General features: G+C 35.3%; 1 protein-coding gene and 1 long non-coding RNA gene across 8 annotated transcripts; one reads left to right on the top strand and one right to left on the bottom strand.

Annotated features, from left to right (window-relative positions):
* The first annotated feature begins 2,697 nt into the window (after positions 1-2,697).
* LOC110857348 lies at positions 2,698-3,936 on the top strand. Of its 4 annotated transcripts, none has more exons than XR_004836569.1 (3): positions 2,698-2,812; positions 3,078-3,321; positions 3,758-3,936. It is a non-coding gene; the product is annotated as an uncharacterized LOC110857348 (long non-coding RNA). The 4 variants fall into 4 exon arrangements; XR_004836568.1 differs by having other exon boundaries at positions 2,750-2,859; XR_004836567.1 differs by having other exon boundaries at positions 2,755-2,885.
* Positions 3,937-5,115: 1,179 nt separating this feature from the next.
* Positions 5,116-10,179, bottom strand: LOC110857455 (lipase member K). Of its 4 annotated transcripts, none has more exons than XM_035857696.1 (6): positions 9,508-10,172; positions 8,998-9,196; positions 8,786-8,894; positions 8,402-8,645; positions 8,222-8,305; positions 5,116-5,866 (listed from the first exon to the last, which is right to left on the bottom strand). In XM_035857696.1, exons 1-6 carry the CDS (start codon positions 9,694-9,696, stop codon positions 5,708-5,710), a joined length of 984 nt encoding a protein of 327 aa, XP_035713589.1. In that variant the 5' UTR covers positions 9,697-10,172; the 3' UTR covers positions 5,116-5,707. The 4 variants fall into 4 exon arrangements, with proteins under 4 accessions (XP_035713589.1, XP_035713592.1, XP_035713593.1 ...); XM_035857699.1 differs by having other exon boundaries at positions 8,222-8,330; positions 9,508-10,170; XM_035857700.1 differs by lacking the exon at positions 5,116-5,866 and adding an exon at positions 7,984-8,121 and having other exon boundaries at positions 9,508-10,179.
* Between the last annotated feature and the right edge of the window lie 6,160 nt (positions 10,180-16,339).

Raw genomic sequence — 16,339 nt, 5'->3', positions numbered from 1 at the left:
GTGGTGCTCACCAGCAGTGGGCGTAGCACGTACTAAGTTTTTAAATGTCGACGCGGTCAGGGCTACATTTTTTTAGTCACAGTTTTTTAAACTCAGCGTTAATAATCTGGACTGGTATGGCATTTGAATTTTGTCACTGAAAGTTTTGTTTACGCCTCTTGTTTTTTGATAATTTTTGGGAATATTCCCATACATAAGCTTGCATGTGTTAATGTGTGTCAGAAAAATCGATATATTTTTTTGCACCCTGTCGTGTGCGACCTAATTTTTTTATGGTGGATTAGAAATTTAAAATTACGTTATAATTTATGAAATTTAAGTTGCACACGACAGGGTGCAAAAAGTTATAGCGTTCTGAAGTTACCATTACAAAATGGCTAGAATTCAAATTTTTCAAATGTTTTCAATTTTAGAATTTAGTTTATAGTGCCTACAACAACTTTTAGGTTTAGATAAACCTTCCCAAAATTACGTGACACTCAGTGCATCAAACGGAAAATTTTTCTTAAATTTTTTACAAATTTAAATTATCGGCCAATTTCTAACATAGAATTTTTATTTTTTCACTAGTAACTTTATTTAAGTAGTACGTATTTATGGTAAAATTAGCCCTAAAATCTGAGACGTGGCCCGCAACACATGATTGACATTGACGTGGACCGACCCAATAGGTTCCCCTTGAAGGGCAGAAGAACCGGATATTATAATTCTGGCGGCATGGTGGTACCTGTAAAATAAAAGGGGTTCTCTGGAAAATTCTCAGCCCAACAACTACTTACATGTACATATTTATATTTACTAACAAAGTCTTACCAGTGCAGAAATATAAGTGGCTTCTTCCTCAAAACTATGAATATTGTGTCCATAAATTCAAAGAGTTTCGACCAAAGACAAACCTTCACCCAAAATCCCATTTTGCCCCGACCACACCCCCTGGCTCCAGGGGGGTGGCCCGGTTGCCTCCAAAAGTTGATAGGATCCTCCCCCTGGGGTTGTATGTATGATGTCGCAAACCGATTTCGATTATCTCGATCCGTTCTCCCGTAATCCTGTTGACGGACGGACGCACAGACAGACAGATAGACGGACAAAGTCTTAGCATAAAGTAGCTGAAGCTACTTTATGCGAGATGACTGGAATATTGGAACCAACGAATATTTGTATTTTGTAGATATCTTAGATCTAATTTTGACATTTCTTGCTTATCCAAAACACATTACTTTCCAACGAATTGATCAGCCATTTTGTATGTACGTCAAAAAAATTCGACATATTTACTGAAGGATGATCATATCATTCTATGTATGGAAACGAAATCTGCCATAATGCTATTGGGTTCCATCATGCGACCTAAGTTTTATTGCATATTAAGATACGCAAGGATTTACTTTATTTTTGCTGCAGCAAATCTATGTATTTCTTCCAAAAATTTTTTATGTACGTAGCAAATCACATAGGTGCTAGTATAACAAAAGCTTTATGTCCACACATAGTCGACCACCTAATTGGTCATAAAACTGATAGTGAAGTATGCATGTATCTATGTGTAATGCTAGAAGGTTAATTTTCTACTATTTTTCTATTTAGGTATCTAGTTGGAAATCCCGGATTTGCATGTCTTCTGATTTCCTGGATTTTCTGGATTTCTAGTACTTAAAAGTATAGAACATATAAGTATTTAATCAAATTTAAAATACAATTTTATTAAATACGTATTTATATCTTCTATCTATATTCACATGACAGGTAGTTTAGTATTTCTTCATTTGCATTATCATAATAAACACTATTTATTGTTGAAACATCCATCTGGATTCACCTGTATCCTGTATTTGCTGAGAATGATTTGCGAAATAATACACGACGTATGTATCTCAACGAGTCTTGTGAAAATAAAATTGCATTATGCAAATTTACAAGATACAATGTTTTCTAGTGATCGGGTACCTGAGCGAAAAATCTTGAATATACAAGTAAATACATTCAGGAGGGGAGCTTGCGAGGTTGATAATAACAGATCTTGATGCCCTTTGGATATGTGATAGGGTCCTATGAGTCTACTAAAACCCTGAAGTGGTTTGACTCCATGGCCACATTTGCGCCCGCCACACCCACTCCAAAATACCAAAAAAACGCTTTCACTCCAGTTTTCACTCACTTAAATCCACGCCAAAAATCCAATTTTACTCGGATTTTGAAATTTCTTTCACCATTACACTCCCAGATAGTTGCTTTCTTCTATCCAATATCAAACTCAATTTTGCTGATGATTATTTCGCAGGCATAATTTGCGTTGTTGATTACTACAACAATCCTCATTCAAAATTTCAAATTTTAAAAATACTAAAAATTTCGAAAAAATTGAGTTTGATGTTGGATTGCAGGAAGCAACTATCTGGGAGTGTAATTGTGAAAGAAATTTCAAAATCCGAGTAAAATTGGATTTTTGGCGTGGATTTGAGTGAGTGAAAACTGGAGTGAAAGCGTTTTTTTGGTATTTTGGAGTGGGTGTGGCGGGCGCAAATGTGGCCATGGAGTCAAACCACTTCAGGGTTTTAGTACACTCATGGGACCCTACCACATATGCAAAGGACATCAAGATCTGTTATTATCAACCTCGCAAGCTCCCCTCCTCAGTTGTCCGCACATAGTTATGCACACATATGCATGTACACAATAAACTTCAGCGATTGAATTGATAATCCATGAGAGCATTTCCGAACACCCCGGTTTATGATAGCCGTCTTTTCAATACAAAAAGCATCATTTCGATCTTATTCGAGCTTGGGATGAGTATTACTATTTGAGTGTCGTGAGTACTTGAATCTACATAAAGACCTCAACACTCTTACAAATTCGGTCACGATTATAACCGGAAAGTAAACGTATGTATATGACTCAACCGCCGTGGTGATAAATTTGTCACCGATTGGTTATAACTATTTGCCACTGGTGATAAGTTGCTCACCAACTGGTGGTAAATTTATAACCAATCGGTAACAACGGCGGTAGAGTCATATACGTTTACTTTCTGATTATAATTTCTGATACTTTCTGATTATAATTGGATTTCTAAGTGTGTAGAAAATATCGAGTTAAACAGTACTTCATAAACTACGCTTTACAGGTAAATTGGAAAAAATGCGCAAGACGGAAGTATTCATAAGTTTCCAAAAAAATCACTTAAATTGAATACTGGCAGTTGTGATAAGTCTCTAGGAAAACAATGGCCTTAACAGTACGCAATATTGTGAAGAGGTACGAATCTTGTGGCGAACTCGTGCTGAATAATCTCAATTTGAATGTTGCCGTAGGAGAAATGTAAGTTACTAAAATATGTCACTTCCGGGTCTGTCGGACGTATGCATAGATATGTGCTAATTAGAAGTCACGTCTCGATTCTGGATTTATGTAGCTTTAAGTTTAAACATATTCTCAAAGATTATATTTCCCTTTTCAAAAGTAAAGATACCCTTAATTTGCATACATGCAAATTAAGTAAACTATCTAAGTATGTATATCAAATCAATCATGAGCAAAATTTACTATCTGTCAATTTCAAATTACTCTGGATTTGATATACATATTTTACTTAATTTAAAATTAAGGGTTAATTTACTTTTAAGCGGGGAATATTATTATTATTTGCGCAAGCAAACATAAAAATAGCATAGGCTAATTGTAATTGTATTCTAAATTACTAGAGTACATATTAATTTATATGTAGTGAATTTATAGTATATTCACCTTTATTTAGTTATGGTCTCCTTGGGGCGAGTGGATGCGGGTACGGATGTATATATTACAAGCCTCCCAGTTCATATTGTGAAAATATTTTGTTCCGTGATTTTTACTAATTTACATATGTATTATTGGTATGCAATGTTATTGATTTGTTTGGGGAAATTGTGAAATAAAATATTGTTTTGATACGTGCATTGAGACTTTTTCAGTATTATTGAGAAATTTAGCGAGTTCTGATGCATTTACAAATTTGTGAAATTTTACACTGTGTTTCAGTAAAAATTCGGGAATAAACCTAGCGAAAGTTTTAGACCTCAGAATTAAATGACAACAATTTATTTAATCACATAATAAATCTCTCTTTAGCATGAACCGAACACAAATTAATTAAATTAGCGGTCCTAATTTTTAAACAATATCTCCATAACAAGGCGGCGGAGTACAAGAGCGTCCCTTTTCCATGACCCCATCATAAGGGGGTGGTGGGTCAAGGACAATTATTTCGGGGTCAATCGACACACTGCATTCGTCCCTCTGATAAGCAGTTACGTTGTTATCACTGCTTATCCCACGGGAGTCAATATTTGGGCCAGGATTGACGCCAATCGCTGTGTCAGGGTTCATCCGAGATCGGTTGGAAGTAGCGCGAAGGTTTGAATTTTTGCGGAATTTTTTCTTAACATACATAAGACTCAATTAGGCGAAGGGTTACACAAATTGCGAAAACAGAGAAGAGTAAAATGAGCAGGTTTTTCTCTTGGGGAGAAAACGGACGGTGTCCTTGGTGTAGGTTAATTTCTGATTGGAGGATGACATAGGTGGGGCGAAGGGGTGTGGAGGGAGCTTGACCGGGTGGGGGGTGAAGGTCGGGTTTTGCTTCCATGGTTAGAGGTCAGAGGTCAATCAATTACCTGATAAATACTAATCAAATTAAATTGGGCGTACGCAGAACAAAATCTTATACAGAAAATTATTGCAGTATAAATGTTGTAAAATCTGATCTTTGTAGTTGTAGTTGAGAAAATTTTGCAAAAAAAATTCCAAAATTTTGCATATCTCGAAAATTAGTCTTAATAAGAAGCTAACAACTTGCAAAAATTTAGTAGATATGCGACATTTGGTAAAGGTTATGATGGAAAAATTCCAGGATTTTTTACGTTGCAAAAACTCCCAAATTTATTCTGAATAAATTTGCGGAATATGAAAAAGTGATTAAAAGTTTACCATGAATTTCCAAAATTTGAGAATCCAATCTGAAAACTGACCCTCTTTTAATTGACTTAATGACTTATGTAAGACACTTCTACATTATATTTAATATATTGGTTTGCGATATATTGGTACGTGTGCAAATAAATCCATCTTTGCAAATATTGGAATAAAGGTGTGCAACTTTATTTGCAAGTCAAGTTGCATAATTTGTAACTGTTTTAGTGAGAAAGTTGCAAAGCACGATGCAACCTCGTGTATTTGTTAGCTTGAAATTTTAGCAACATCACTGAAAATAATTAACTTTTCAACAAATATTTGAGGATTAATTAATGTACTCGTTAACCCTAAAAATCTACGGTACAATACTTGTGTCAATAGAAAACCAGATGAGAAAAGTCATTCTAAATATTTACTCGGGTTCTGCAGTGGTACGAGAAATCGATCCGTTTCGGGGAATCCGGGTAACAAACATTTTGCAAAAAAATTGTGCAAACTTAAGCTTGCACATTTTCCATGCATAATGATACAGTTTCATGAATCTGATCCCTAAATAATTTCATTTTCACAAAATCGTACAATTGTAAATACTTCATTTATAAATTTCTAATTTAATCATTAAATAAATATTGGATACAAACAGTAGTTAAATATTACGAAGTAAAATATTTATTTAAATAATTGTAAAAAAGTATTTGCATTAATTTACACAGTTTACATGCATGCATAAATACTTAAAATTCTATGTTCGCAATTATTCATACGTTGCGTTGGTCATGATGGTCAGGATGTGATTGTAGAGTAAAATGTCGGCATCTTTAGCAATTGCGAAATCAAGGTGGGTAAAAAGAGGGTCGTCTATTTGGTTAAATTCTTTTAAATTGGGGAATTTTAAGGCGGATTTGGTTGCATCCTAAATAAAAATATACCGGGAATTTAGTAATTTTCATTTTTTCCATTAAATTCCATGCAAAAATTCTTGTTATTTTTGGGCGAATTTTGTTGCAAAAAAGCATACGAATGTTGAGAACAAAGCCAATATTTTTTTGCAAAATTTTTTGCATACCTGCGGCCTCACAAAGATGTGAGAAAAGTTAGCCCCTAGCCCCCATAAACTCAGCCCCTATCCCCTAACCCCAAAAACTCAGCCCCTAGCCCCATCCCCTATAAACTCAGCCCCTACCCCTATCCCCTAAAATCTCATCCCCTACCCCCTAAAATCTCAGCCCCTATCCCCTAATAACTTATCCCCTACCCCCTAAAATCTCAGCCCCTATCCCCTAAAGACTTATCCCCTACCCCCTAAAATCTCAGCCCCTAGCCCTTAATAACTCGGCCCCTACCCCCTAATAACTCGGCCCCTACCCCCTAAAAACTCAACCCCTAGCCCCTAAAGTTGTCATACTTCCCCTAAACATAAGATACTTCAAATTACAAAATATTGCTCAAGGTTCTGCTTCAAAAAGAAATCAATTAAATCTTGTCAGTTGTACTGAACTTGTTACTGACCTATAAGAAAGTGACAGACCTTCGAGACCCTGCACACACCCTCAGATTGCTTCCAAATTTTCACCAATAGTAGGTCTTAGGTAGTAGACGATAACTCCTGAAGGATTAGACGCAATGGTCACACCCCCCGGAGATATTTCAAAAGAAAGTTTTAAATTTTCCCCCAATTGCTACAAGTATGAGGATTTAATTGGGTTGTGGAGAGTAAGTTCTATTTATATATTAAAATCTGCCATAAATCGAAAATGGAGTCCTTATTTTACAATAGAATTTAATATTTTACAATCTATTAAATTTAAAATAAAACTTTTTTACCAAAAAAAATACAATCTGCATAGGAAATCATCCTCCTAACTACTTCAAATGATATTATTATCATATTATTTATATTTAAATTTAGATTGTATTTTTTACGGTGAGAAATATTTTCTTTTGTGAAATTTTTTTTGTTACATTTAATATTTTGTAATAGGCGTGCTATATTTCCTGACGTGACCACGTTCTCCTCAAAATTTAATTTAATAGATTCTCTATCATTAGATTTGAAAAAATGAAGGAGAGCTTTTTTCAACGACCTACAAAATCAAACGGTTTGAATTGGAATTGAAACATTACTTGGGGAATGGGATTCCTATCTTCAGTGACTATAAGAAGTCTGACTAGAAGAACCTGGAGACTGATATAACGTTTGGCATTCAAATTTCTTATTCACTTGTACCACCTCTTTCTCTTCATTTTCTCCATGCGCATATAATAAGTACTTTTTTTAAGCCGCCCTCGCCTCACTTTTCACATTTGTGAAGGATGGTAGAAGTAGCATTTTTACCAAATTTCGCCCAAATTGATTTGACGAGTACAGAATGGGGGTGTGAAAACTCATTTTTCTTATTCGCTTGCTCCCTACTGTGTAAGCAGTGAGTCACTTTTTAAACACCGAGACCAGCGGAGTTTTGAATGTGTCGAAGGTCTGTCACTTTCTTACAGCCAGTAACAAGTTCAGTACAACTGACAAGATTTAATGGATTTTTTTTGAAGCAGAACCTTGAGCAATAGTTTGTAATTTGAAGTATCTTATGTTTAGGGGAAATATGACAACTTTAGGGGCTAAGGGTTGAGTTTTTAGGGGGTAGGGGCCGAGTTATTAGGGGATAGGGGCTGAGATTTTAGGGGGTAGGGGATAAGTTTTTAGGGGATAGGGGTAGGGGCTGAGTTTATAGGGGATGGGGCTAGGGGCTGAGTTTTTGGGGTTAGGGGATAGGGGCTGAGTTTATAGGGGCTAGGGGCTAACTTTTCTCACATCTCACAAAGATATCGTTTTGTCCCCAATAAATGATTATGGGAGCTAACACAGTGTCCAAATTGTAGCAATTTGGACTATCTCTGCCATACTTTGCTCTGTTACTAGATTTAAATCCGTAATTAAATTCGCAAATTTGTCCGTGTTGATTAATTGGACGAAGTGTGTCCATGTCTTGGTTGACATGGTGTCTAGGAATGCGCCCAGGAGAAGAGATAGTGTGGTCGGAGAAAAATAAGAAATTTATATTTTGATGAAGATGAAGATTAGCAATAATTGATTATTTAATTTTTCAAGCTATACATAATTCATTTGGGGCCCGTTATATCCAAATCCTAATGAAATGAAGTTTCCACAAGCTTCTATATTTTTAAGGTTTGAATTATTTCACATATATGTTAAAAATGTCTGAATTACGTACTGAATATTATATAGCAAAATTTGCATGCAAATTTTACATACCACAAGCATCTCGTTTTTTCGCGCAAAGATATTCTGGCCTTTTTCCCGTATATTTTTCAATGATTTTGTTCCCTTCGTATTTTCCTTGGAGAAATTTATTGAAAAAATACTAAAACACGGAAATACCAATTTGTATTCCCCAATTAGACAGCAATTAATAAAATGTTCAATTTGACCCACCTGAAAATAATTGCTCCCCCTCGTAAAGAATTTCAGTTGTGGGGCCGTCCGTCCGAATTGTATGGCAGGCGAGAGAAGAAATCCGGTCAGGGTGCGGGTATTATATTCTGGCCGGGTAGATAACAAGACAGCCAACATGGCTGTTCCCATAGAATGACCGACATAGAACATGGCGTTATTTCCGGTCGTTTCCGTCACCATTTCAATTATTGCGGACAAGTCGTAAATTCCCATTTCGTGGAAACTGGATTTAAAATAATTGAAATTGGAATGCATGCAAAAATTTTACATGAGGCAACAAACATCGATTTCTCAACTTTATCCAGAAACAATTATTAAAATTTTTGCAATAGTTTTGCTTAATTAATAGGAATCATTACCAACCTAAAATCCCAATATTTTACGTTATCCGGTGTCATTGCAGGATCCACGTGACCTTGTGAGTAAGTGTTTCCTCTTGCATTTAAGATAAATACGTCAAAACCACGGTCAGCTAATAACATGGTTAAAATTTTGGAAAGCGAGGAAAGTTAGTGAATTTTGTAAATATTTCTGGGAAATTATTATTTAGCAAGTTTATGTATTCATATAGTTGCCTAAATTTCTTGGACCACTTTGAACAAGCCAAGCCAATCCGTTAGCACCTTGGCCGTGTTGTAAAAGAACGGCTTTCTTAGCCACGCCAATGGAGGATTTTGGGCTGAAGGGTATTCTATAAACGCCAAGAATGTATCCGTCCTCTGTGGTGACATTGATTCGTTGGACTGGATATCCATGTCGGGTAAGAAGTTGGTCCTAACGGAACATGGAAAATTATTAAGTATTTTAGTAATCATTTGTAGAAAATGAGCGTTATTTTTGCAAGCATTGAGAACATTTATGTAAAGCTGGTGGACATATTAGAAACTTTATAGGCTTTATATATATGACCATAATACCATGGTAGTAATTTGTTATCAATTCGTACTAAAATTTGTTACCAGAATAAATTTAGGCAAGTTTAGATTTACAATCAACATGGTTTCCCACAGCTAATTATTGCACAAATATTTGTTACCGGATTATTTATTAGTGATAAGGAGGTTAACATGGAACATTTGTCTTACAATTGATAGTCCCGTGTCAGGATTTTGCTTCTCTCCCATGGCGTCAAACTGGTCGTAACAAATCTTTCTATCGGTGGATGTCATGGGCCATCTAATTTCTGGATACTCCTCACCAATCTGACGGATCAAATCGATCTCGTTCAATTTTGACCACAAGAGAACAATCGAACTTATCAGGATAAATTTCATGGTATGAGAAGAATATAAAGAGGGGATTTAAATTTCAAAGGATGAGCATTTTCCAAATATAATTTGAAAGTTTAATCCGTTCAACTAATTATATTTTTAATGAGGATCCGTAAAGGTAAATGTTTTAGAAAATTGTAATAATAATATTTTATTAATAACGATTTCTTCATGGTTGGATTTTAATTAGTTGATATCTTATAAAATACTGAAAACTTGTGACAATATTCTCAAAATTAAATATTCTTTTGCAGAAAATTTCCATTCTCTTGATTATTCCTCACGTCTTCAGTTTACGAACTGGAGTGAGACTACAAATTAAATGCATTTGGGCTACCTTAATGGATGAAACAAACCAGTTTTCTGAAGCTTTGAATGCAATGAAAAAAGAAACTTTTTTGTTCAGTTTTCTGTAAGTGCTGAACACCGCTTGGATATCGGTAAGTATGGTCTGGATTATGCGGAAACTTTGTATGCATTTATTACTCCACGTGGCGACCGGTTTTGCACTAAAACATTAATAATGTGTACTGGGAATCTGAAATTGTAATTGTGTAGCATTCGCGTTACCTGACTGGATTAAATGGGAGGAAATTATCGACGTGATTACACACCTTAGGGAGTAATTTAATCACGATTTATTATGAGATTTTGTGTGTTCCGTGGTGTGTTGTTAAGTAGAAGAATGGAAAATGTTTGATGTGAAACGTCTTATATTATTTTTTACTTGAACTATTTTTTATAAAGAATAAGGCGTGTGTTTTAAGAATGTAATATTCCTAATATTATGTATTTTGATTATTATTTATGATATTGGAGTTCCGCTGGTTAAAATTTCTCTGGAATGATAACATATCTAGTTGCATATGTTTTCGAACATTTGTATTTTATTGACTTGTGAAATTTCCCATTTCGTGTTGCTAAAGTTTAAAATTAAATTTATCAATTCAAATTGTACCTTGTTACTATATAAGAAATATAAATCATTCAAATACGTGAATTAAAATTAATTACCCTACAATCGATTCGATTCAAAATTAATGGCAATTTGAAATTAATTAGCTCAGCCACGCCACGTGTTAACCAGAAACTTTGTGAGACTAACTTGAAGTCAAGGATTTACAGGTATTCAATATCAAAACTGAACGGACTGAATTAATTCTTAATCAAACATTATGTTTTAAGCTGGCATTAATATGCTTCGTCTGACATTAACTTTAACATATTTCCACAAGTTATTATCAAGGCTAACAGTCTTGGCGTGAGTGGGGCACGCTCAGTTAATTACGCTGCACTTCTGGAGATTATTCAACAATTGTAAAAAGTACATCAGTAAATTGTTCGAGGTTTATCATCAGATTCAAATATCCATTGAAAAGTTCACAACCGAAATTTGTGTCCGTTAGGCCAACCAAAAAATGATACATCCCGAACGGTATTGGTAAAATTACAACCGAAATATTGTTTACATAAGATTGGATTTTTGGGCGTGCTCCGCTAGCGCTTAGACTGACCGTGGATGAAGCATAAATTTTTCGTTTTAATCTAGAATGTCATTTTAAGGTATCTACTCAACCAAAATTAATTAAAACACATAATTATTCCTATGTATTATATTACGTGGGTGTTTTAATTAAACGCTTGTAACGCTTTCGATGACAATGTTAACGGACTGCTGGCTTAAAAACGGAATATGCAAACGTCACGAATCCATCGATACAAGAGGACTACCAAACACAATTTATGTCTATACTAATTATTAAGTTCGTGAATAGAGTTCTTCTTCAAACTTATTAACAAAGAGAATGATCAGATAATTTTTTAGTCACCCTTTATATTTCCTACGAACATTGTCCGGGTAGATTAGTTTCAAGCTAACGTAACAAGTAGAGTTGCCGGTGAGACGAGATGAGGTGAGATAGACCCCATCTCATCTCACTACTCGTGAGATGAGACGAAGGCTAATAGAGATACTCCAAATTTCAACTCATTTCATCTCATTTAACTTGAGATGAGATGAGACACATAAGAACTAATAGATCACTCATCTAATTTATCCGTCATCTCATCTCATTATAAATACGTCTCATCTCATCTCGTCTTATCTCATCTTATTTGTAAACAAGGGAGACAAAAAAAAGATAAAGGTAAAAATTCCCTACATTCTAACTTTGACGAAATTTTTAAAAATCTTAATTTGGAAGCATAATCATTGCCCAAGAATGTTTTCATTGAGAAATAAATTAAAATGTATCCGCCATTATAAAACTATGCTAAAGAGCTGGAGGAAATTTGAATTTCACAATTATTTGATAAATAGCTATTAAGCCCAGCTCACGCTGGTCAGGTGATTACGAATTTTGGGTTAACGGATTTTTGGTTAACGGATTTTAAGCAGGCGGAGCTAAGCTCCGCCACCATCAATTACACGTCGAAGTAGGCGGAGCTTGTCACGGACAAACTCCATCTACTTCCGTTACCAACAGAGATTCTGAATTATAATATAGATGAGATCATCGCATTTCACTGACAACTCTAGTTACAAGCTTAACCTGATTCTTTTATTTATTTCAGAACATGTATTCAACTCACTTTCTTCCATTCTTACTCCGGCAGTTAAAAATATGTGGAAAACTTCGATCCATCCCGTTCGACTTGGACAAAAAATCTGGGAACCTTGTTATGACTAAGATCCGATCTCGCAAACGGGCATTTCGTCTCCAGCTCGTTTCCCACTTATCATACTGCGTTGTCATGGTGATTCATCTTATCGTGACGGACTTACCGAAGGCAAAAACATTTCAGGATTTTGTCATCTTTTGCGTTTATTTTCTACTTCTATGTGGACGTTGGAATTACAGTTTGGACGTTGCTACTATGCAGATAATCAATTCTTGTATGGAATTTGAAGCTAAGTTGATGGCAGGTAGGACGACGATAAATGTTAATTAGCAACATTTGGAATTAAGTTACTGTCATATCACAATAATACCATTATCTAAAAGTTAAGCATTACTAAATGCTAATGGCTTATCAAATTTTAATCCTACAACCAGGGTTGTAGAAATCTCATCTCACCTTCACAAATCTCATCTCAGTGAGAAATAGTGAGATTAGTGAGAAATAATGAGATTAGTGAGAAATATGAGAAATAGTAAGATTTATGGGCGCCATCTAGCGGATAACGTAATGCACGACCAATAGTACTTTACTATTACCACTAGATGGGGTAATAAATCTCACTATTTCACATTTATCTCACTCAGTCCCAAATGAGATGATTGATATATATCATTAAATCTCATTAAATCTCACTTGGTGATATATATCACTTGCAACCCTGCCTACAACTGATACATATGCATGATAATTTCCTTAAGGAAAACCTTCTAAGGAAACTATGGAGGCGAAACTGATGAAATTGCTAATTCAACTGACCTTCTTCACCGCCTTTTTTGTTTCACTGTCCATCCCCTGCTTATTATTGCTGGATCCTTTGTCACCTCCCTTCATCTTGTCGATGAAAAAGGATTGGGGAAATATATGTTGGACGAGTGGACTAGGTTTTCAACATCTTGTCATCCTCTTGGAAGCATATATGGCTATGCATATCGTAGTGGGCGGTTCGGTAGAAATTTCGTACGTCTTAATTGCTGGAATTGTGACGTTGCTGAACTATTTTGATGTGCTCAGACGGTAAATACTGTTATGGTAGAAATTTTATTACTAGACCCTTTTTTAAGGATCTTTTAAGTGATTTCAAAAATTAGAACGGTTCTGAAAACTTTGGACAATAGCAAAAATTATGAATTTCCAATTTTTGAAATCACTGAAATACTGATCGATTAGTGCAAATTCAAAGCACTGCGAAAATCCTTAAAAAAGGGTCTATTAATAAAATTTCTACGATAGGTATTAGCTATTAGCTACAGCGAAAGAGTTTATTCTCTAGATGTATGGGCTTTTAGCATGGAGGGATAGGAAAGTATCCCGCAATGCTATAAGTTTATGTGGAGAATAAACTCTTGGTGTGGCGTACTGTATCGAACGAAAAACGTTAGGTGCGCGAAATTTAGCGAATTTTTGTATTTCTTTCCCTAGGGAAATCCAAACAGCTCAGAGAGCCGCCGAGTTCAAATGTTGCATCGAATTGTATCGAAATATTCAAATTTTAGAGAAAATGTTCAACGGAGTTCTTATGGTTTGACTCGTTCCCGTTTTCGTCCTGCTGGTCCCGACGTTACAAATTCTTACGCAGTACATTTGCGTAATGATGCACGACGAAATACCAATGCCAGCTTATCTCATTTTCCCCCTCGTATTGCTGAATTGTTTAGGCAACAATATTTTCATTTTCACGTTTGCCTCGTGGGTTAATAATGTGTCGACGAGAACGTTGAGGGAACAGCTGATGGGAATGGGGCGGTGTGGATGGGGCAAGAGGAGATCCATCTTGAGTAAGGAGGCGAAGGCGTGCACCGTGCTAAAAATAAAATTTGGCTCGAATTTCATAGATAGAGGGACACCGTTAGTAATTCAAGATTTTTGTCTGACTCAGACAATGAGTTTGATTTTGATTGATGAGTCAATTAAGGGATGTTGATGGTATATATGTAAGAAGGATAAAATAAGTAAGTGTTGAGGGGATTCATGATTCCGTCGTATCCTTAGTATCGTAAAATAGAGTTTACGAAGATAAATCAAGGGGTCAAGCTTAGTAAAAACCGTAAGCTTAGTAACGCAATTTTCGATGGCAAAATCTTACGACGCTTACAAAATCTCGTAACCTTCGTAACTTATTTTACGATACGAAGAATACGACGAATCATGAATACCCTCATTATGTTGTCTTTTCCTTAAAATTTTGGTTTAGAAATACTAAATATATATATGAAAAATGAATGGATTTGTATTGTTATGATGCTAAATTTTGTCAAATTTGTGCAGCATGGTCTGCCCACATTTGAATTGTTATCATGCATTTGTTTTAACTCTGCATAATTATTGCCAATAAGTATGTAATACTAATACTTAGTATTACATACTTCAGTTCATACATCTAGTATCTTATCAATACTTCTAATATTCAAGTTTTAAGATATAATGACTGGGTGTCAGTAATAATTCAAATTAATAATAATAAGTCAAATGTCTGAAATTCAATATGATGTAAAATTTCGAATAATACGAAATACCCTGCAAAATCTCTAACTGACTGAATATGGATGCATTATTTATTAAAGTATTTATTAGTACAACGTTGTAATTAATTTTCATCCACTAATAATTACATAAAACTACTTATTATGCCATGCGGGGAAATAACATGATTTTGCAAATCTCAAGAATCCATAATCGATTATGTTTTATGTTCCCAACAGAAGAAACAATTCTATGCAAGAATACTCCAGGCTCCGTCTGCCTGGAACGTATCCAGGCAATGTATTACAGACGATTGCATTGAAGGATAGCAATATTTTAGTGTTAGCACTTTTCTATTTTGGTATTCATTATTCATAGTATGTCTGAATTGCCGTAGTTATTAAGGTATTTATTAAAATACTGAACTGAAAAATTAATGAAATATTCAATACTGGGGAAGTACTGGACGGGAATGGTGCCCGTGTTAACACGGGTAAACTTCTAAAATATGTTTCTATATAATTAATTTCGGTTTCGACAGAAATCCTCGGACTGTTAAATAAATGAGTAGAACTGAATTACTTGCGTAATTAGTTGCTGGTTCTTCGTGGTTGATAGTTCCATGTCAGATTGGCTAGTCAAGCTTTAGCCTGAAAGTCTGACTTATCTTAGGAAAATGTATTCAACTCACTTTCTCCCTTTTCTACTCCGCCATTTGAAAGTATTTCGGAAACTAAGGGCCATTTTGTTCGACTTTGATTCCAAATCTGGGAATTTTGTAATGACCAGGAATCTCAATAGGATACGGATATTTCGCCTTCAAATAGTTTCTCATTTAGCGTACTGTATTGTTATGCTGGCTCATTTAATCTTAACGGATTTACCGAAAGCCAGAGCATTCCAGGGGTTAGCGTTCTTTTCCATCTATGTCATCATGTTGTGTGGGCGGTGGAATTATGACGTAGATGTGGCCGTGGTACAGACGATTAATTCGGCGATGGAATTTGAGGCAAAGTTGATTCAAGGTAATTTAGTTAATTTAAATGATAGTTAATTTAAGGATACTCCATACAAACCGCGGTGAAAGCACGTTACCAATGGTACTCCATAAACCTATCATGGTTATCAATGTATTACCGGAATTTATAATAAATTTGTTGCTACTCTTGAAATAAATGCAACGTCAGGATAACAAATATTACCAAATGGAGGTTAACGCCGCCGGTTTCGCGCCGTCAATAGCAATTTCCTCGCCTCGGCCGGCGGGAAGTTTGAGTTCCTACTCTTTCAAAATTGAAATACCGCGCCGCCGAGAAATCACCAAAATTGGGACCGCCGCCCCAGCGTAGATTCACAACCTATCCTAGAGGGAATGCTTTGTTACCAGTTTTTAGAGTGTACATTTTGATTCGAAGTTTTAATTCTGTTTCACGATCACAGACAGATGTGTAAAGCGAGGATTTGTTTTAAGGAAACCCTCTTCCGAAATCAAATATGGAAACGA

This window comes from Folsomia candida, unplaced genomic scaffold (assembly GCF_002217175.1).
Source record: "Folsomia candida strain VU population unplaced genomic scaffold, ASM221717v1 Fcan01_Sc018, whole genome shotgun sequence".
Lineage (NCBI taxonomy): Eukaryota > Metazoa > Arthropoda > Collembola > Entomobryomorpha > Isotomidae > Folsomia > Folsomia candida.
This window is presented reverse-complemented; position numbering and strand designations above follow the sequence as displayed.

Coding starts and splice junctions, on each gene's coding strand:
- LOC110857455 (XM_035857696.1), bottom strand. CDS start 9,696: ATGAAATTTATCCTGATAAGTTCGATTGTTCTCTTGTGGTCAAAATTG. Junction 8,895..8,997: donor AAGTGGTCCAAGAAATTTAG/GCAACTATATGA, acceptor CCATGTTATTAG/CTGACCGTGGTTTTGACGTA. Junction 8,646..8,785: donor GTAAAATATTGGGATTTTAG/GTTGGTAATGAT, acceptor TTTTAAATCCAG/TTTCCACGAAATGGGAATTT.